General features: G+C 51.4%; 1 protein-coding gene across 4 annotated transcripts in view; it reads left to right on the forward strand.

The window, feature by feature from the left end:
• The window catches only part of ANTXRL (ANTXR like), a 45,378-nt gene that overhangs the window by 15,860 nt on the left and 8,358 nt on the right, over nucleotides 1-21,160 (forward strand). For 3 of the 4 annotated variants that reach the window (XM_016918287.4, XM_016918285.4, NM_001328278.1), the window contains 7 exon segments: nucleotides 2,188-2,286; nucleotides 6,268-6,337; nucleotides 6,868-6,946; nucleotides 8,574-8,663; nucleotides 9,920-9,958; nucleotides 10,952-11,107; nucleotides 12,693-12,773. In XM_016918287.4, the coding sequence (XP_016773776.2) occupies nucleotides 2,188-2,286; nucleotides 6,268-6,337; nucleotides 6,868-6,946; nucleotides 8,574-8,663; nucleotides 9,920-9,958; nucleotides 10,952-11,107; nucleotides 12,693-12,773 (614 nt within the window). 4 annotated transcript variants of the gene reach the window in all.

Below are 21,160 nucleotides of genomic sequence, written 5' to 3' on the forward strand. Positions count from 1 at the left end.
AGGCTCTTAGCAGGACCCCCAGGCCCTCCAGGGTCCACTCCCTGTTCTGGGTGCCCTGTGCAGAGGTGGGACCAGGTGGAGCATAGGCACCCTGCAAGCCCTGCCTCACCTTGAAGGGCCGAGCCCACCTGTCCTTCACAGCCCTGTTCAAAGGGCACCTCGTCCTGGAAGCCTTCCCTGATGACCAGCCCCTCTGACTCCCTGCAGCCCAAGGGCTTGGTCTGTCCCTCTCATCAGTCACTTGTCACCCAGGATGTATCATGACTTCTGGTTGTCTATGTCTAAGCATAATTTTCTTATTTAGTTCTTTGGTTTTCTTCCACCCTTTTATTGTTGAAATTTTCAAACCTGTAGGTGAGTGGAAAGGATTGTACAATGAACACAAACACACCTCTATCCACCACTGGGATTTTACAATGAATGTTTGGCCATGTTCCTTTATCTCTCCCCCTCTCTCTCTCTCTCTCTTCATCCATCCACCTTGAAGAAAAAAAAAATGCTTGCTTGCAATACATAGTCCTAACACAGCCCAGAATGTAATTTGCAATTATCCTGTCCATGGAGCTTTGGGGCAGCACTCAGCCCTGCTTAGAGTGGCCAAGTTGGGCTGACCAAGGGGCACAGGCCACAGGCCCAGTTGCTCCCTCCCGGGCACACACTGAGCCTAGTGTCTGGCTGGCCAGGGCTTTTTGGAAGCCTGAGTGGGGAAGAAGTTGCCTGGCAGCATCAGATTTGGAAGCAGCTGCTGTCAGCCTTAGCTGTGGGAGAGGACCCCAGGCTTGCCCTGAGGGGCCCATGTCTAGTTGCTCAGAACAGGGCACCAAGTTGGCATTTCCTGCTGTCTCTCACAGCCTCAGTGCCCCCACCAGGCCCAGGCTCTTCCAAGGGCAGCATAGTATCCATCAAGTGGGTGACTACGAGAGCCAGGCTGGCACCTTGAGCAGGAAGAGCAGGCCAGGCCCAGCTGGCTGATGTCAGCAGTCAGCGTTGAGGGCCTTGGAGTGAGGTGGGCCTCAGAGCTCCTCATCTGAGGAGCATGGTTCCCTAGGTCCCAGCCAGGAGCTGACATGGAGAAACACAAACCCACTAAGGCCTGCATTTCCCGTTTTCCAAGAAAGCTGGAAATCTAGATATTTGTGGTTAATGTTCAGGCTTTTAACTGCAGGCTCTCATTTTGAAAGCCTCAGAAAGCATGTCGGTAGGCTAACTTCACCCACAGCCCGCCTTGAAGGTGTGACACTGCAGAAAGGCAGGAAGCAGGGTTCACAGGAAGCTTTCCTTGGGTGCATGGACCGGGGGCACCCCAAGCATCAGCAGGGATTGGAATGCGTGGGGCCTGGGCCAGGAGGCAGGGGTGGAGGCCAATGCCCTTGACAGCTGCAGACCTGCGGGAACCCTGGCTGGCTCCTGGGTCCAGCCGTCACCTGCATGTGTCCCCTGTGGTCTTTGGGTCAGGGCAGGAGCCACAATGGTGGAAGGACACACTCCTTGAGCCTCAGGATGGGTGCCCTGTGGTCCTTGCTGGTTCAGGAAGAGCAGAATATGAGAAATCACCTGTAGGTCTCTGGAATCACAGCTAAAACAGGGCTTCTGTGATGGATTCCCTTAAGCAGGGTCCTAGGTGGCTCGCCTGCCCCACCTGAGTCCTGGCCCTGATGCTGTGGGTGTCCTGCCTGCCACAGGCACACAGAAAGACAGGGAGGAGAGACCTCGAATGTTCAGCAGCCCTGAAGGAGGCATCAAGGCCTGGGTGCCCAGCTGAGGCATGAGACATGGTGTCTTCAGGCAGCATTATGGCTCCGCTTACACCTGACATCAGGGAGGGCCTGGCTGAGTACACGGCCTGCACACCTGGGGCCGAGGGAGCACCACAGATTTCAGGGCAGGAATACCACTCTGAGCCTGCCCTGTGCAAGGACCAAGGCCTTTCCTGAGCGTGTTGGTTCAGGAATGGTAGGGAGAGGGCCCTTGAGTGTTCAAGGCCCAGATGCTTCCTCCTGGACCCTCAGTGACACCAGATGAGGATTTGACCTAGTGGACACGTAGATGTTGGTTCAGACACAGCTCTTTCCTTACAGGAGTCTCTGCAAATTCGGTTTTGGGGGTGGATCTCCAGGAATAGGGAGGTCAGAGGGGAGGCAGCCCCCTATTCTTCCTCACTCAGCCTTTTGAATGTTGTCCTTGCAGAACCCTACCATGTGGTTATTCATGGAAATGGCTTTCAGAATCTAAAGACATGGGATGAAGTTATTTGCAGATTTATCTTCAATGAAAGCACTATCATTGGTAAGTTGTCTCCTCGGTGCCTCTGAGTCACGTATTTCCCACACAATGCTGCCTTTCCCCACAGCCAGCCAAGCCTCCCAGCCCTTGCCAACCATTCCCTGTGGACCCTGTGGGGTTAGAGGCCATGAGGACAAGTGGAAGGAGGCACTGGGAAGGCCGGCCACCCCTCCCTTCATCTGCCAAGTGGGGAAGTAACAAATCCACCTGTGCCTCAAGAGCATCTTACATCAGGGCTTCCCGCTCAGTGAGGCTGGGTTTAGGACTGGGTCTGCGATCACAGCTGCATCTGCCCACCTTAGCCTCAGTTTCCCCTTCCCTTGAGAGCCCAGGACCCAAAGCCCACAAGGCTACTTCTAGGAAATGGTGGCAGCCCCGGAGGTCTGAGCCTGAATGGCCAGGTGCACCAGTAGCTTGCCCAGAGGGGTGTGTTTACCTTGCACTGAGGGAGGATGCCAGTCTGTAGGCCCGGGCCCTGGAATCCTGGCTCAGGCACACATTGCCTGTGTCACCTTGACCAGATGAGTGTTCTACTCTGAGCCTCTATTTTCTCAATTTAACATGGAGGCAATATGGTGCTGGCTATGTATCCTTTAACTGAAATGCTTGGGACCACAAATATTTTAGTTTTCAGATTTTTTCACGTTTTGGAACATGTGCAGTATACTGATGTTTCAGCATCCCAAGCCGCAAATTTGAAATCTGAAATTCTCTAATGAGCATTTCTTTCGAACATCATGTTGGTGCTCAAGAAATGTCAGATTTTGAAGCATTTTGGGTGTGGATTTTCATGTTATAGATGGTCAGCCACAGTTACACCTAAGTAAGCAAAATCACATGCGTAGAGCAGTTGGTTCATGGAAGGGCTATAGTATTTTTTTAAATCTCCTATTATTTGGCAATAGTTAGGCATCAGGGGACCTCTGTGATGGTGGAATGGCCTGAGGAAGCACATAGTCCAGGCAGACACTGTGCCCTGGGTGCTGGGGATGGGTTGTGCTCTTCCCCACTGAAAGCCTGGGGTGCAGTTGGAGTTTTGCACCCTCCTTGATCTTCCCAGGTGGCCCCTTGACACATTCATTTGATCTGATGATAGTATGTTCACTGACATCTAATTCCAGGGCCATGTGGTAATCCCAGGATGACTTCTCTTCCCCCAAGAGGCTTCTTGACCTTTTTCCTCCTTTCCATGTGTACATAGGAAGGGGCTGAGCCTGTCATCCCCACATTCCCACTCATCAGCATTGTGTGGATGGTCTCAGGGAATTCGGTTTTCATTGGGTTATACTTCCTTGGAACTGTCTTAGGGACTGAGCAGCCCCTTTCTAAGGAAAGCTAATGCTTACTGAGCACTTATATCAGATATCGTGCCAAGTGCCTTATGCACACTATCTCCCTGAATCCTCAAAGCAGCCTTACAGAAAGTCTTTGTATGTGTCAATCGGAACAACAGAGAGTTTCTCTCTAAAAGAAAACAGTATTTATTTAGGAACAGTGCCCGGCACTGGGAATGTGTGTGCCATAGTAATGTGCATAATCAGGGAGGTAAAGAAGACAAAGGCTTTTAAAGGAGAAATGAAGATTAGGGAATTGTTTTGAGACCATTACTCTTGCCTAAAAAGATCAGTTACAAGGGTGACACTAGTCCAAGGCTGGGCAGGCAGTTCTTGGGCACATGTCCCTGTAGAAGTATTTTTTTGTGTTAAGTCTGCAGTGGCTTTTGTGCAAGGTTGTGGTTTTTGCAAAGTCTTTTGTGATATTTTTGTTATCAGGCATATAGGCATAAAACCCTCTCTTTGTAGCCTTTCTTAGCCCTATTTGTCATGGCTTTTATTTTATTTTTTAACACAAATGACTCCATTTTAGTTCTGACAACTTTCTCGTATGGATGGAGAGGTAGAGAGAAGCATGATGGAAGAACCTGCCCAGGGCCATACAGTTCATGTTGCAGGGCAGGAAAGCAGACCCAGGCGATCTGCCTTCTGCCTCCCTGTGGTGGTAGCTCCTGGGAAAGGGGGTACCCAGCCTACCTCCGTGAGGGGCATTCAGCTGCCTCCTCTGTGGGCCTGTGGGTGTACTGGCTTCCCACCCTGGAGCTTACCATCTACATCTGCATACACAGGCCAGCACCGACATCTCACAGTGGGGAGCCCATGCCACAGCTGTGAGCACCTGCGTAGATGGCCATCCTGCTTCTGGTTGATGGCTGGTCCAAGAGTAAAAAGAAACTTATTTTTTAAAATAATTGAGAACAACCTTTAAACCTATTTTCACTATTAGGAAGAGATCCCCGGAAAATGTCCCTGGAGTGATGGCCACCACTGAACACGCCTCCCCTCCACCCCCAACTAGATGGCAGCGTGCCTTCCCTGGCGGCTGATGCCAGCCTGGAGGTGCAGGTCAGGGATCTCTGTCCTGCATCTGTCCCTGTAGGGCAGCAGGGGCAGAGCCTGGTTCTGGCTTCTGGAAGCGCCTGGATGCAATTTTTGACAACTGAAATAACAAACAGAGAGAGTGTCTCTAAACAGAAATGCTATTTATTCAGGAACAGGACATTGCAATGGAAAACACATGCCAGAGTAAACTATGTGCATATTTAGGGAGGTGGAAAAGAAAAGCAGAGAAAGCCTTTTAAAGGAAAATGAGGAGGATGCCATAATTGTTTTGAAATCATCCTTGGCAAAAAAGTCAATACCACGGGTTCTGCCAGTCCTAGGTTGGCTATGCAGTTGATGGGCCCTGGGAAGCCGGGGTCCTGGCAGCCGAGCCCAGTGGGTAGAGAGCTGGAGCCAGGCCAGCAGGCAGATGCAGCAGGGCTCACGCCCTCCCCGATACTTCAGGAGGTGTGAAAAGGGTGTGGGCTCAGGAGTGAGAATGTTCCATGTGTACACATTACCGAACTCTCCTGAGCCTACCACGCTCCCACAAAAATGAGTAAATAGATACATAAATAAACAAAAATTGGAAAACAAAATTACAGACTTGAAAAAAAAAAAACCCAGTCCCCTCCTCAGGCTTCCTCATCTTGGTAAATGGTGTCACTGTCCACCCAGTTGTTCTGGTCAAACACTCAAATGTCATCTTTGACTCCTCTGAGCTTCCTCTTCACATCCATCCCACCAGCAAGTCCTGTTGCCTCCATGTGCAAAATACATCCTGGATCTGCCCAACTTGGACAGATTCACTGCACAAGAAATAAAACCCCAACCCCTTTCCAGGGCCCACAAGGCCCTGCCCCTGTCCTGGGTCACCTCTTTCCCTCCTTGACAAGGTCAGCGAGTCACTGCCCAGAGCATTGGCACATGCCACTCTCTCAGCCCCAAGCACCTTTACCTGGGATCTTTGCCTGGCTGGCTCCTCATCTTTTTAATCTCAGCTGGAATGTCACCTCTTCAGAGATAATTTATTATTCATGGAAGTTTGCAACACTACACAAAATAACAAGAATTGTGCAATGAACTTAAAGAAGCCATCACCTACTTTCAATAATTCTCAACCTGCCCCACCTGCTTTCCTTGGAACCCTTACCACAGAGTATTTTGAAGCAAATCCCTGGCCTTGCATTATTTCATGTTCCTCTAGACCAGAAATTGTGGCTCTACAAGATAGGAGAAGTCATGCATAATGAAGCGGCTGTCCCTTCCTCTCTGGTTCCCTCACCTCCTCTGGTCATGGACATCACAGCACATTGCACTCTCTGTCATCCGTTTTGTCCTGTTTTTTATTTTGTTTTCTGTGTCCCGTGCAATCCCTAAAGGTGAGTCCTTGAGAGCAGGGACTCTGCCTGCCTGTTCCTGTTACACAACAGAGTGCTGCACAGGGCCTGGGTGTGGCGGGTGCTTGCAGGGGTCTGTGCAATAGGAAGGCAGAGCCCACATGCCAGTCCTGGGCCACAGGGTCAGCCCTGCATGCTGAGGACAGACATGGGGAGGAACAGTGGACAGACAGGTGCACTGACATTCTTCTCATGTCATTTTCTTTTAGATGAAAAGCCAACCAGTATCGACAATAATTCCATGAATTGCCCTGGGCCAAAACTAGAAAAACCTGGAGAGTAAGTGCCCCTGGCAGGAGGCTAGAGGGCAAGAGACCAGGGAGTCAGGGTTGGGCACCTTGAGGTGTACAAAATGTGGATGCCCCTCTACCCCCTGCTGGGACAGCACATATCTGTGGCTGTGCAAAGAGCACCCTCCTCCCCACATCCCTTGTTAGTGACCCCCAAGGTATTCAGGGATCTGCAGCATCCTAGGGTCTGTGAGGAAGGCAGGATGCAGGAGATGCTTGCCCAAGGAATGGTACCTTTGCTCCAGGTTGCCTCTCAGAGTTAAGCCAATAGACTCTGTAAATACAGAAGAGCCGGGATGGTGACACGAAGCAGCAGTCCCTGGTCATTTAGGACACGGTCACAATGGCATGAGACCCCATGCAGGGCCCCTCACTGCCTGTCCCACTTACCCTTTGGTCATCATTGCTAAGTTTACCTGCAAGTGTTTGGGGAATGACCTCTCATTACCCATGCTGTCCAAGGGCAAGAACTGCATCTCTCTGGACTGGCTCTCACCATCTGCATTTTCTATGCTTTAGGGAGTACTCTATTGAAGTCAGCTTGAACAAAGGCAAAACATTCTTCAAGAGCAATGTCAGCATCACCAGCACCACATGTGTAAGTACCAGCATGGGGCTGCAAACACGTATGAGGACTGTCCAGAGCCTCTGCACTAGAAGAAGCACGGAAAAGACAGACAGTTCTCAGGCAGTCCCAGAAAGTAGCGTGTGCAGCAGGCACCTGAGGCTGCTCCAACCCGGCTTCTGGATGGTGCAGGTGGGTGAGGCTGGGAGGCTGTCTGCCAGGAGCCAGAGTCCAGCACCTCTAGGCCAAGACCTCAGGCCCAGGAGCTCTGGAGGATTCCACACACTGCCGTCAGGGTACGTGTGTGCTGCTGAACTGGTGCCCCAGCTGCTGATCTGGTCCTGAACCTGCTCATGACCCTGGCCCCCAAGCCTGCCTGGTGGTCACTTGCTGTCATTTCCCAGATGCCTTCAGCCCCCTTTCTGCCTCTCCTCCTTGTTCAGGCCCCTGAGATGTCCCTCTCTGTTCCCTCGCCAAGCCCTGCAGTATGTCCCCTCCTGCTGCTGAAGGGGAGGCTCTCAGGCACTCGGACCCGAGCTCAGCTCCAAGAGGCCCCTGGGAATGGAGGTGCTGTGCCCCAGGTGCCTGCTCTTCAGAGCTCCATGTCTTTGGGCAGTTTGGCCCAGGGCCGCATAGGCAGGAGGATGTGCTGGAGGGACGGGTGGGAGGCCTGAGCCCACTCCACTGCCTTGTACCCAGTCTCACTTGTGAGGACACACCAGTGTTGGGAGTCTTCCCTCTGGGTCTACCCTTGCCTGTCCCTGCACATCCACGCATGGATCTGCAGGCTGAATGCACGCATTCCCCATCAGGAATCTACCCACTGACGGCCCAACTGTGACAGGCACATCAGGAGCAGCCATGGGGCTCCCACCTCGCCAGCGGCCTTCATGCTCAGCCTCAGTGGTTCCTCTCCTTCAGCCAGCCGGGTTCCCAGCACAGGCCCCCACCCCTTCCCTCCCCTCCCCTCCCCTCTGCTCCCCTCCCCTCCCCTCCCCTCTCGAGCCTTCTCTTAAGTAGAGCTCTGGACTTGAGGAAGGCCTGAGCAGCCTGCCTTCCCACGGATGCCACCCAAGATTCCTTTATTGCGAAGAACACCCAGAGAACTGTTCCCGTTGCTTATACCCCATGTGGCCCTGGTTCTGAGCCAGGACTTGGAGCTCTCTAAACCTCACAAGTGCCCCCAGGGAGGGTGGCTCATTCCCTTTGCACAGGTGTGGAGGCTGAGGCTCAGAGCAGTGCGTGGATGTGCCCACGGTGCAGAGCCTGGAAGTGGGGAGAGAGGCTGTGGGGGATGGACCCGGGTCTCCTGCCCCTGCTCCTGTGCCTGCACCTCCACCCTCACCTGTCTTCGTACCGGTAGATTTTGTGGTCCTCACAGAAGCCCTGTGCTGCAGGCGAGGTGTGCAGTGAGGGTGGGATCATCAGACCATGGAAGCTTCCGGGACTTTCTTGGCAGGGCTCAGGGGCAGAGACTTTCAGCAGGGCCAGAGCAAGGGTCTATAGCTCTCTGGGGCCCAGCCCTGGCCGCTGGCCCCACTGTGGTACCCGGATGCGGGGCCAGCTAGGGAGAGTGAGGAGTGGGCAGATGGGCCACCAAGTGGTGGGCACGGGGAAGAGGCCACCGAGGCCCTCCCATGGTGCTCTCTTTCTCCACCAGGGCATTTTCCGCAACTGGCTCTATTTTGTGCCACTCCTGCTGCTTGTGCCACTGCTGCTGTGTTGTGTCTGGCGGCTGTGCCGCAAGAAGGCAAGTGCTCCCTGCCCACCCAGCTCTGGGGCCCAGGCACAGGCCCACCCTCTGAGGGACTCTAACATGTGACGGCCCCGTGATCCCGCCTGTGGGAAGTTTCCCTCAGCTCCCAGCTCATCACGTGAGCCCAGGGAGTCGCAGACCTGTCCACACGTTCCCAGAGCCTAGCAAGCCTGGGCTTCTGCAGGGCCTCCTGCCCCGGGCTGGCCACAGAGAGCTGGCCTGGAATGCCCTGGACATGGGGTTGAGGCCTGCCCTGGCTCCTAGAGAGAAGTGAACCCAGAACCCCTGAAACCAGGGCTGCCTCAACAATGCAGACTTCTGGAAGCCTCAGATGGACAAGGGCCAGGAGGTGGCCTCTGTGTGGAGGGAGGAAGAGAGGGGCCCCCATGAGGCCCTGCTGGCCCAAATGGAGGACGCTGTAACCCCCAGCTGTCTGTACCTTGAGGAACCAGCGTGGATCTCGGCACATGTCTAGTTCCTTCCCCATTCCTTCATCTGTCTTTACTGAGCTCCAGCTTCCCCTGGGCCCCATGCTGGGCTGGGCAGGGACAGAAATGGTGGCTACCATTCCCCACAGGCAGCTCACAGTTCTGTCCTGTCATGGCTGAGGGTGAAATGTCCACCCCACAGGAGTGGGAAGGGCTCCCTGTAAGGCAGAGCAGGACCCAAAAACAGAGATGGAGCCCGGGGCAGGGAAGATGGAAGGGGTGCTGGGAGCTGGGGTGGACGGACCCAGCTCAGAGAGATGCAGACAGAGGACAGAGCAGAAGGAGGAGAGGGCAGAGCTCAGCCCAGGGAACACACAGGGCTCATGTCTGCATAGGGAGCTGCAAGGGAAGGAAGCCCGGGACTCAGCCATGAGGCTGGGAGGTCAGGGAGGGCTCCTGGAGACAGACAGGCTCTCCCTAAGGAAGGGAAGTGGGGCGAACGCTGTCTTCTCCATGTGGCTGTGGGCAGAGAAGGACACTTGCAGGGGCTGGGCCTCACTAGGGACCTGGTCCCTGGCCTGGCTGACCCCTAGGAACCCCACAGCGGCGGTACAGGGGTTCCCCTTTGGTAAGGTTGGAGGCTGAGGCCCGGGAGGAGGAGCCTGCCGGGTACAACTTCACAGGCTCAGGGTGGCCAGAGTGACACCCCAAAGGCAGTGCTCTGTCCTGGTGCTCCAGGCCAGGGTCCCAGCTGTGTGCAGGGCCAAGGCAGAGCCTGCCCACCCCCATCCAGCCTGCGTTTGTCTCTTTTGAACATTCTAGACTGTCAAGGAGCCACCACCTGTGCAGAAGCCAGAAAAGGTAAGTTGCAGTTCCGGTCCCAATATTGTCACATCCCAAGGAGCCCACTGACCTTCACCAAGAGTGCCATGAAGCCTGCGCCCCATGATCTCCATCTGCTTGAGGAGAGAAGTTGACAGAGGGGCAGAATGGAGCCTGAGAAGATGGGGGACTCACAGTGATGTCCCCAGCATGCCCTTCCCGCTTCCTGCACCCCTTAACATAAGCCTTGTCACCAGTTCATAGCCTGGGGTGGCCAGTTTCAGCAACTGTGATGATCTGTCCTGAATAAATGGAGCTCTCTGTCAAGGACCTTTTGTAAGATGCTAAGGACAGAGGCGCTCTGGAAAAGGAGCCCCGTGTTTCAGGGACCTGGCCCTGTCCCCAGGCTCTAGAGGCAGGTGTGGCTCCATTTGGCCTCTCTGGATCCATGTCCCTGGCAGGGATGAGGGGCTGGCTGGGGTTAGCCTCTCGGGACTGCAGGGCTGAGGGATGGGGGAGTCCTGATGGGCACCGAGCTGGGAAGGACGCCAGCCCAGTGAGCACAGGGGCCAGGAGTCCGGGAACAAGTTGTGGCTCACCTGGGTCGGGGACCCACCCCAGGGGCCATGGGCAGTGGTGAGTAGCTGAGGCAGGAGGCCCTGGGCCTGGGATGGGGTGGGAACAGGCACCCCTGGCCAAGGGTGGCCTCTGCAGTGCTGCATAGTGGACTTGGGGAGGCTGCATCTGCAACCAGGTGGATACAGACAGTCACCTGCAAATGCTGGGACCATTGCACAACCCCCAGAGCAGGCCTCTTTCAACAAGGGCAGCCACAGGAGAACCAAGGGGACAGAGACAAAGTCGTTGGCATTTACGAGAAGAGCCATGTCTGCCAACTAGGAGGAGTTTGCGTGTTTTTCACATGAAGGACCCTCCACTGTGGTGTGGGTTTCTTTCTGGTCCTTTCATTCCCCAGACACACATCTGGGAGTGGCCAGCACTGTCAGCAGACAGTTGTTTTTCTTTTTTTAGGAGCCAGAGCAGGAAAAACCACCATCACCACCACCACCGCCTCCGCCTCCACCACCTCCACTCCCGCCTCCGCCCCCAGCTCCTGTAAACACCTGCCCCACTGTGATTATTTGTTGCTGTGGATGCCAAGGAGTGGGTGGGATGAGAAGGATAGAGGTGAGAAGGGCACAGTGGAGAGGGACTGTGACCCCAGCATGGGACTGTGGGAGGAGGGGGCAGATGGGTCCCACTGCAGAGGCCTGGGCCCTGGAGGAAGTCCGGCTCTACAGGGGCTGGACTTTGGACACTTGATGCCAAGAGCAACCAGATGCCCACCTCACCCTCGTGCCCCAGTGGCAGGCATATATGAGGGCTCCTGTCCCCTGCACCACCAGGTCTGTCCCCACACATTGAACTCCCTCTCTAGAAGGATCCATGTTTCTGTACAGTGGCAGCTTTTGATGTCTGACCAGTCCCTGGTTTCCACAGGGGTGCCTCAGCTCTGGCAATGGCCCCAGGCTTTAGACCACCTGCCTGCAGGTGCATGGGTCAGGCAACCTGAGTCACAAAAGGTCATGCAAATCAGAAAAAAAAAAATAGAAATGACCAGTCCTGACACACGTTCTCACCACCACGAACACTGCAAGGATGCCAGAGGCACCTGCCAGCCCGGGCAGCAGGATCTTCAGGCAGTGAGGAAAAGCTGTCACTGAGTGGGCTTGTCACCTGCTGTGATGGGCTGACAGGTGCTGCAGGGAGGGGAGGAGGTGGAGGCCTGAAAGCGCCCTCACAAGACACCTGTGCAGGAGCTTGAGCCCCGGGGCCAACACAACAGCCACTCTCCCTGAGGAAACCTCCTTCATGGGCGGGTCCAGGGCCCATCTTGCTGAGAGAAACCCAGCCAGGCAGCAGCAGGGGGCCCTGCACAGGGGTAGAGGGGGCGCCTGGGTGGCTGATGTTGAGGGAGAAGGACCCCAGAGTTCCTGCCTGGCTCTGCCCCTCTCCCCCTTGGTCCTGGCTCTGTCTGTGGTCGGATCTCTTGCTTCCTCCTGGGAGGGTCAGGCTCCTCTGCAGCCTCAGTGGGCATCTGGGGAAGCCAGGCCTGTCTCTTCTCAGAGTGTGGGGCACATGTCTCCAGGGGGAGGAAGTCACCTGCCAGCGGCCTGCACTGCCTTGCAACACACGGCCCTCATCCCATCCCCACCGGAACCCAGAAAGGCGTGACTGCAGCGCCGAGTGGCCAAGGGGCTGCCCGCCGTGGGTCCTGGGCTGCTTTCTGGCCTGTTTTTCTCTGCCTTCCTCTTCTCTCTTCCCTGGTGTCAGGTACCTACTCCCTGAGCAGGGCATGGTCCTCTCACCTGCCTTCCCCTTGTGTGCCCCAGCAGCAAGGCTCCTTCTCCCTGCCATGAGCTCCTGCCCAGGCCCCCATGCTGGGCCCCCAGGCCTAACTCATGCTCCCCTTCAGGACCTCTGCTCAGAACCACAGGCTCCTCCTGTCTTTGGACTTTTTATCTGAATCTGCCCCTGGCGTTTTCTCTTCCTTCAGCAAAATAGTGTTTTGTTCTAGATTCCAAAACTCTCTGTGGCCACAGTGACCATGTCCCCAGCACATAAGGCTGCCAGGCCCCTCCCCCAGAGGGGGATGGGAGCTTTGTCTGGGTGTGTTCCTGGGGACAGAGCTGTAGGGGGCTGGGGAGTTCTGATGCCTTCTGGAGGCAGTGTCCAGGCTGCATGTCTTCCTCATGGCCACGTTGCTTTTCAGGGCAATCTGGATACCTTTTGTGACCTCTCTCACCCAAGCTGCCACCAGGTGCCATGGATGTGTTGTCAGCGCAGGGACCAGGTGAGCTAGGGCACAGGGACACAGTTGATGGACAAAAGGCCACTGCTTTTCCCCTGACCACTGTCCTCTGGGATTGGGGCTCAGAGAGCCATGTCAGGCATCTGCAAAAGAGGACGGCACAAGACACACAGAAACGGTGCCCATGGGCATCCCAGACAGTTTCTGGACATGGCACCCAAGCTCTTCCTTTGTTCATCACCTGGGGCCAGGAGTGCTGGCTAGGATGGCTAACAGAGTTGTTGGGCAACAGTGACTGGTTCTAACAGGGAATAAGGATTCCTTCCTTGGTTCATTGCCTTGGGACCATAGGGAGGACCAAATTGTTAAGATTTTCTCTTTGTAACTTATTATGAATGAAGACTAATAATTATATAATTATTAATGAGGCCTCAGTAATGTACACAGTCCTCCCATGGGCCATTTGCGAGGCTAAGCCATGCTTTCACTGTTTTCATCCTCCCAGTAACTGTACCAGTAGGTGCTATTATTATCCAGTTTGGTGAAGGGGACAAAAGTGCTGAGATATTAAGTAGCATGTCCCTGCTCCTAAAGCCCACGAGTGATAGGGCTGGATGTGAACTGGGCTGACTCCTGCCCTTACTCTGCACTGCTCTCCTTTTGGATCAGCACCAAGGGGCTTCTCTGCTTAGGCCCCGGGGCCCTGGAGAGCCCTGCTTCTGGCTCGGCCTGGGACTCATCTGCCTGTGCCTCCCACAGTCCAGCCCTTTGCACCTGGAAGATGATTTCATCACCAGGGTTTATAGAGGGACCTGCACTGGCCAGACCTCCTGCATCAGGCCAGCATAGGTTCTCAGTGGCCAGGTGGCTGCGCATGGACAAGGCCTTGCAGGCTGCAAGCCTCTGGACGCTGCTGATAAGAAATGGGCTGGGAGCCCCTGGGAGGCGTGCTGACACCTGGCAGGGCACTGCTGGTGTCAGAGGCATGCAGGGCTCCTCCAGCCGCTGGGCTCCTGGCTCTGTGCCTCTGCACAGGGCTCTCAATCCCAGCCACGCTTGCACAGAAGCCCACTTTCCATCCGAGGTCCCATAAGGCCTCTCCACGTTGCTACAGCCCAGTTCCGGTCACATGGCACTAGTCCAGCCTTATGCACTGAACAGGTGAGACACTTAGGAGGGATAGAGCTTGACGACCGAGTGTGAAAACAGGCACCTCAAGCAGAGGAAAGGCAAGAGGTGGGAAGGTTGGCATGGGAAAGGGCCAGAAATGGCCTTACTGTCCAGTGTGGTGAGACAGGGGATGGAGCAAGTCTCTGAAATTGTCTCATTCCCGAGGGCAGCTCTTTGAAGCTAAGGTTTAGGGGTGGGGTGGTAGGGGGCAGAGTAATTGCATTACAGAGGGCACTTACCACTGCTCAGGGCTCTGCCAGGCCCTTGCCACTGTCATCGTGTGAAGTCCACCTTGCGATTCTTAGAAAAGGAGAGACAATCCCTGTTTTACTAATGGCAAAATAGAGGCCCAGAGTGGCCCAGAGAGTTGCCTAAGGCCACCCAGATAGTAAGTGGCTGCCTCCAGGCTATCAGAAATCAACCCCAGATCTGTCCCTAACCCAGGGAGGCCCATAGCTGTGGCTTGTAGACCTGGGCTCCCTTCTAGCTCCTCTGCCACAACCTAATTTGATCTTGTCCTTCCCAACTGTAGTCCTGAACACCCGACTAAGTGTCTTGTAAGATTTCTGTCAGATACCCAAGAATTCAGACAATCTGGCAGGAGTTCCCGGTTCTCCTCTTTAAGCCTTCGGTGTGCTGGCCCTAGGGTCTAACATGAATCATGCACTAAAGAGGATGCATCCCCTTAAGACCTTCAGCCCGTTTCAGAGCCACAGGGTCAGCCTGTAAGCCTAGTCATGAGTGTACAGAGCCAGACACCAGCCAGGCTGCTGGTGAGCTCAGCAGCTTCCTGCTCAGAGACACTGGGAATGTGACCTTCCTGCCTGAGCCAGGGGACCCTGAGTGAGAAGCAGCCCTGAGGCTGGGGGAGAGAGAGTGCATCTCAGTGAGAACCCGCTGGAGACCAGGCTTGGATGGGTGGCTCAGCCCCAGCCAGGCAGCCCAACTGCAACCGCAGGGCTGTGGAGGCATCAGTGAGACGTCCTGCCAGGACAGGCGTAGGCTGTCTGTCTCTTCACTGCAGAGTGAAGAGGCCACCTGTGTGCTGCACACCCCTCTTCCAGGATCTCCCCTCAGACAGGGATTCACTCAGGCCCTCAGCAGGTTGGGGGATCCTGACAGAACCAGTGCATGCCTCTTTCTCCACCCATGCCCCGGCCTTGTGGGGAGGCTATTTCCAAACTCCTCTTCCTGACTTGGCATTGTGGGCTGACCTGGGGAGTGTGATAAGCTCGGGAAGTTGATGAGCCTGTTCGACTGGAGTGTGCTGTCGAATTCAGAGGAGCTGCTGCCTTTTAAAACCTTGTTTAGTTTATTGTTTCAGCAAATCCAAACATTTTTGCATTTTGGCACATAATAATGCAGGAAATTCTCCAAGGCTCAGTTTACCAAAAACCTCAGCATTTTTGTGGCAAAAGCAGTCAGTCTTGTTTAATTTCAATTTTTGTTTTAAATTGAGTGTGTCTCCCTGCTCCATCACCTTCGGTTCCCTGAATAAATTTTTTGATAATGTCCTCTTCCAGGCCATCCCCACTACACACTCATACAAAATGAAGCAGCACAACTCTGAGTCTCTTGAGCCAAACTCTACCTCCCATCCATGCTGAGGATTCTCCTTCACCTTATCCTGTGGATGCTCATTATGTTAATGGGAAACAATATTACTCGATCCATCAGGAAAGTCAGGCTAATAGTGTGAAACCTTACTCTCTGTCACCAAATATAGTGCCCACTATGATATAACAGCCTTTCCAGTGAGTTTAATTCGTGTGCGCACCACAGCAGGAGGCCCTTTAGAAACTGGATCTCATTTCATTCTCACAACACCCAGGAAGGCTCATAGCTGCCATTCATATAGATCTTAAGGTGGGCCAGACACTGTTGCAACTACATTCCACAAACTAATATATGCCATAACTCTATTGTGGGGAGGAAGCTAGAGGCCCTACAAAGTTAGGTAACCCACCCAGGGTCACACAGCCAGGAAGCAATAGGACCAGCATCCAACAACCTGGCTCCAGGTCCTTACTGCGTGCATGGCCACCTCTCTGTCCTGCAAGGTAGTCACTACTGTCTGCATTTCAGAGCTGTGGACACCGAGGCTCTGATGTTTAGTTATAGGCTCAACGTGGCAGGGTTGTTGAGTGGTAGAGCCGGGCTATGAACTGACCTGAGGGGAGGCTCATGTCTGAGTCAGGTTCCACCCCATGTCCTGCTGTCAGAGTGATCTATGGAAACACCTGCAAGTGCATCTCTCTACAGTGCAAAATGTCACACAGCAGGTCCTTGAATAACATCATTTCATTCAACGTCATCTGAACACTGAGTGAGAAATGATGATGCTGATCAGAAAAAAATCCATTCCCGGCTGAGGCCAATGTCTGTGTGGAGTTTGCATGTTGTTGCTATGGCTGCAGGGAATTTTTCTGGGTACTTCAGTTTCCACTTACATCCCAGAGATGTGCACATCAGGTGGATGGGCGTGTCTCTATGGGCGCTGTGTGAGTGTGTGGGTGTGTGAGTGCACACTGCAAGGACATGACATCCTGTCCAGGGTTAGTTCCCACCTTGCACCCTGAGCTGCTGGGATAGGCTCCAGCCTCCTGCGACCCTAAGCTGGAATAACTGAGTAAATAATTATGTTATTTGCTTTTATTAACTTTTCTTAAAGGTATGTATAGCTCACATTTATTTCAATGTTTAATATTAGAAGCATTTTGGTTTTTATTTAGAAGTTTGATGATGCCTTCATGACTAGATATATGCCACAGGACCTTAATTTACTAATATCAATTAATCTATGATCCAGTCTGTTTTCTTGTACACTGTTTCACTGGAAGTCATGATTTCCAAGAAACTATCGACAGCTTCTAATGAGAATTTACTGAAATTTACACATGATACATTTGTGAATATTAATATCTTGATTTCACACTGTCACTTGCAGACCTCCTTCTAAATTCATACTCATGTTTGCTGGGAGAGTTGTTCTGGGTAACAGTTGGAGCTTAATGCAGACGGGCCTTAGGATGCATTCATGACCATGGAGCTCCTGAGTTCTCCTCCTGGCCATATGCCCGTGGAGGGCACTAGACCAAGGGACAGGGGTGGCAAAGCCAAGCTGGCTGTGGCCTCCAACTGTCCAGGAATCCCAGCTTGCAGCTGTTCTTGAAGCCAGTACTTTTTGGGAAAGTTTCAGATCATAACTTTGGTATTGCAATTACAGAGAGCTTCCCTTCGACTCCTCAGCACCACCCCTCCAACCCCAACACACATGCACACAAACACACACACATTTCTGTAACATAATCGGGAAATACAAATATTGAGCCAAAACTCCAAAGCACTGGCAATTAAGGTTTCTGATTGTTTGCCAATCACTTCAGGAAATGTCCCTTTACCTTAGAGTGGCTGAGCTGATGTGAGAAGTAATTAGTTGCTGGCTTAGATATCTGCAATCAGTAGAGAGGCAGTGAGGAAGGAGACCCTCTCAAACTCCAGGAACCTCCTCACCACCTTACACTTACCCCACAGATTCAGGGGGCAGCCACCTGGAGGTCTCCTCTACTGTGAGGCACCCCAACCCTGCTCCTCTTCATCAGTGCAAGTGTAGACCCATACCTCAGAGCTCCCTGGATCTCCTGGGATAGACTGGGGCAGAGGAGGGGAGGTGGCCTCAGTGTTAGTGCCCGGGGTCCTGCTCCAGAGGATCCCTCAGCAGTGGGTAAACACTAGGTCTGGAATGATTGTGGTAAGTTTTTACTGGAATGTTTTGCAATAAATAAGTAGAAACAAAGAAGGTGGAAATAAACATGAAAGATTCCTTTCTCTTTACAATAGCAATAAAAAACAAAATACCCATATATAAGTGTAACACAAATGTGCTGACCCATGATGAAAAGAAACTATAAAACTTTACTTATTGGTACAAGAGAAATTTGAAAATATAAGAATCTAGAGCACAATGTCAACTTTTCCCAGAGGAATTCATGAGCTTGCTATGTTATTTTAGTGAAAATTGTAATGAAACATTTTTAGGGAATTTGATCAAAACGACAAGTTCCCTTGAAAAAAAATAGACAGTTAAGAATCATTAAGAAATTTTTAATACAGAAAAGCAGTGAGAGAAGACTTGCCTTATCCAATGTTAAACATTAAGCTCCAAAAATTAAAATAATGAAAAACAAAAGGCTGACAAAATAATGGTCCCAAATCGAGCAAACACTACCTGGAATAAATAGAGTATATAATTGTGGTGGTAGCCCCTGGTACTGACAGTGTGTATGCAGGTGAGCTCAAGTGCACTTATGGATGTTTAAGGATTGTTTAACATATGTCAAAAGAAAAACATCAGGCAAATTAAATGTAACAGAGTTGAATTGAGCAGAAAAAAGAAAACATGATTCCAAATAGGGCAGCCCTCAGAATCAGGACAGACTCAGAGAGTTTCCAGGGCTACCACAGGGTCAGATAAGATTTCGGAACAGAAAAGGGAAAACGACATAGAGAAAACGGAACTGAGGTACAGTAACAGCTGAATTGGCGACAGCTCTGTGTGTCCTCCTCATTTCAACAGTTGGCTGCTGTGAGTGGCTGAAGTGTGGCTGCTGTGAATGGCCGAGGCTCAGCTCCCGTTATAGAAGCACACTCCGCAGTTGGGTTTTCAGTTTGTTTTTGTACTGAGTTAGGCTGTGGTTCATATGTGAGAACTCAAGTATGTGAGTATGGAGGCTTTCTCAGGCCAAAATTTAGTTTTATTTAACAATTTCACTCTTTTGAGTGGCCTCTCAATTTGGGGAGGTTGACCAAAACTTTGGGCATTGATGCCACTCTCTGTCACCATCAAAAATGAGTTACTTGATCTCAGTATGGAATTCACAAGTCACAACATCATGCCACTTCAATACTTTTGTATGCTTTTGCTGACTTAGTAGAAGTGAGACCACTTATGCTCAATGGATGGTTGCATACAACACATCGAAGATTTTAGAGGGTTCAGTGGACCACGGGGACTATTAGGATGACTACAAAGAGGATGATATCAAAAGACCAAAGTGAACTCCTTAACAATGTTTCTTATGAAGCAAAATGACCCAAATCAATCAAGTCAAGGTTCAGGCAGTATAGGCAGCTCAACAGTGTTTAAGTCGATCAGTCATAGTCTTTGTTCAGGGTGTACAGGCCATAATTCACTGTAAAATGGCCTGATTTGTAGAGGCATTCATCTTTGTTGTTAGCCTGGTAACACAAGCATGATAGCCTGGAAAGTCACTAGAATAAATATAAAGATTAGAAAACCCAAGTTTGTCATCCACCATTTAGGATGCCTGCAAACCAACTGTCAGTTGCTCCCATAAACACGTTATGTGTTCCTTTCTCTTGAGAGATTTTCTTAATGTATTTGGTGGCAGAGTCTAAGAAAACAGTAATACCAGCCAGCCACCTTTTAAATTAAACTTTCTGTAGTAACAAAATCAGAGGAGAGATAGGTATAACATTCACTTGTGTTCAATACCAAACACAAGCCCTCAACTGTAGCAAAAAGGAGATGTGAAGCTGCGTGATGTTCCATGTGAATGTATATGTCATCACCTCTCTTTTGGAGTATGGCTTTTACTCATGGTTCACATCTGGCTATTTGATATGGCTAACTCCTGCCTTTCAAATACCTTCCCATGAAAGTTCCCATGATAGGTCCTGTGATCAGAAGCAAAAACAGTCAATAACTGAAGTTAGCACCAACTTTGAAACAGACAAAGAGAAGCTAGTTTCTACTGAGTAAAGATTTCAGTTGGTTTCCTGGGGGCTCACTCTTGCTGGTAGTGGGGAACCCACTGTATGAAATTTAGAGCTAATCATTAAATTGGGAAAATTCTTAAATTTTGTAGCCAGACAGACCTCCCAGGGGTTCAGCATAATGGAATAAGCACATTCTCTACTGACCCAATATAGGCCCTTAGGGGTTGGAAAAGTGTCCATTTAGTTGTATTTGAGCAAGGGTTTGTTAAAATTGTTCACCCATGGCCGGGTGCAGTGACTCACTCCTGTAATCCCAACACTTTGGGAGGCCTAGGTGGGCATATTGCTTGAGTCCAGGAGTTTGAGAGCAGCCTGGCTGACATGGCAAAACCCCATCTCTACTAAAAATACAAAAATTAGCTGGGTGTGGTGGCACATGCCTGTAATTCCAGCTTCTTGGGAGACTGAGGCATGAGAATTGCTTGAATCCAGGAGGCAGAGGTTGCAGTGAACCAAGATCATGCCACTGCACTCCAGCATGGGGTACACAGGGAGTCTTTGTCTCAAAAAACAAATTGTTTGCCCATTAGTCTGCATAAAAGGAAGTTTGCTTTTTTGTACCTCCCTTATAATATGTTGTAAAGGTATATAACCACATTTAGTTTTTAAAAAGTACCCTACTGAATTTAATCTGGTGACATTATACAAGCAATTACTTGTACCCACGTAGATAATTCCCAGATCTTGAGAGACTAGTGCCTGGAAGCCAAATATACCTTTTGCAGGTATCACTTGAATAGGTTTTGTATATTTGGTAACAATCAGGTTATTAATTGGAAATGTTAGAGTGTTGTTTCTAGCAAGTGCAGGAAAGCAAGTAGCAATTATGTTTAGTGTATCAAGGACAACTTTCCCCTCTTCCTTTGGAGTTTCAGGGTGATTCTCTTTGGGAACGTAGACACTGGCATTAATGGAATTGTTTCTTCGTTTTTTTGGTTTTAGCTCACAAACCCAATTGCTTGGGTTTTATGCTAGAGCAGAAGCTTGAGCTAAAGCCATCCACTGATTATGGTCCCATGAATTTTCCTGTAGAGAAAAGGAAAGGATTAGGACAGCAGGAGATGAGGGGAAAAGACAAAAACTGAAGTTTTCCATGATGTCAGAGAAATCTTAATTTATGATCTTTGAAAAGTTGTCCATTTCTAGGATGTTGTCTGCTTCTGGGGAGAAATTTCTCTCATCAGGTTTACCTTAAAGTCTCCAATATATATACAGTCCCAAGAGTCTGAAGGGGCCTTTCTGAGTTGTGAAATGCGGACCCAAGGTCCAAGGCCCTGAAGCCTCACTGCAGTGTGGGTGGTGACAAGGACTCGGTATGGTCCCTTCCAATGAGGTTCAAAGCAATTTTCCTCTGACATCATTTCCAGAAGACCCAAGCTACAGATTCTACACCATGAAAGGTTTGATTATCCTCAGTCAGTGCATCATAAAAAGCTTCCTTTACCTGGTAAGAATACACT

Source organism: Pan troglodytes, chromosome 8 (genome assembly GCF_028858775.2).
Source record: "Pan troglodytes isolate AG18354 chromosome 8, NHGRI_mPanTro3-v2.0_pri, whole genome shotgun sequence".
Lineage (NCBI taxonomy): Eukaryota > Metazoa > Chordata > Mammalia > Primates > Hominidae > Pan > Pan troglodytes.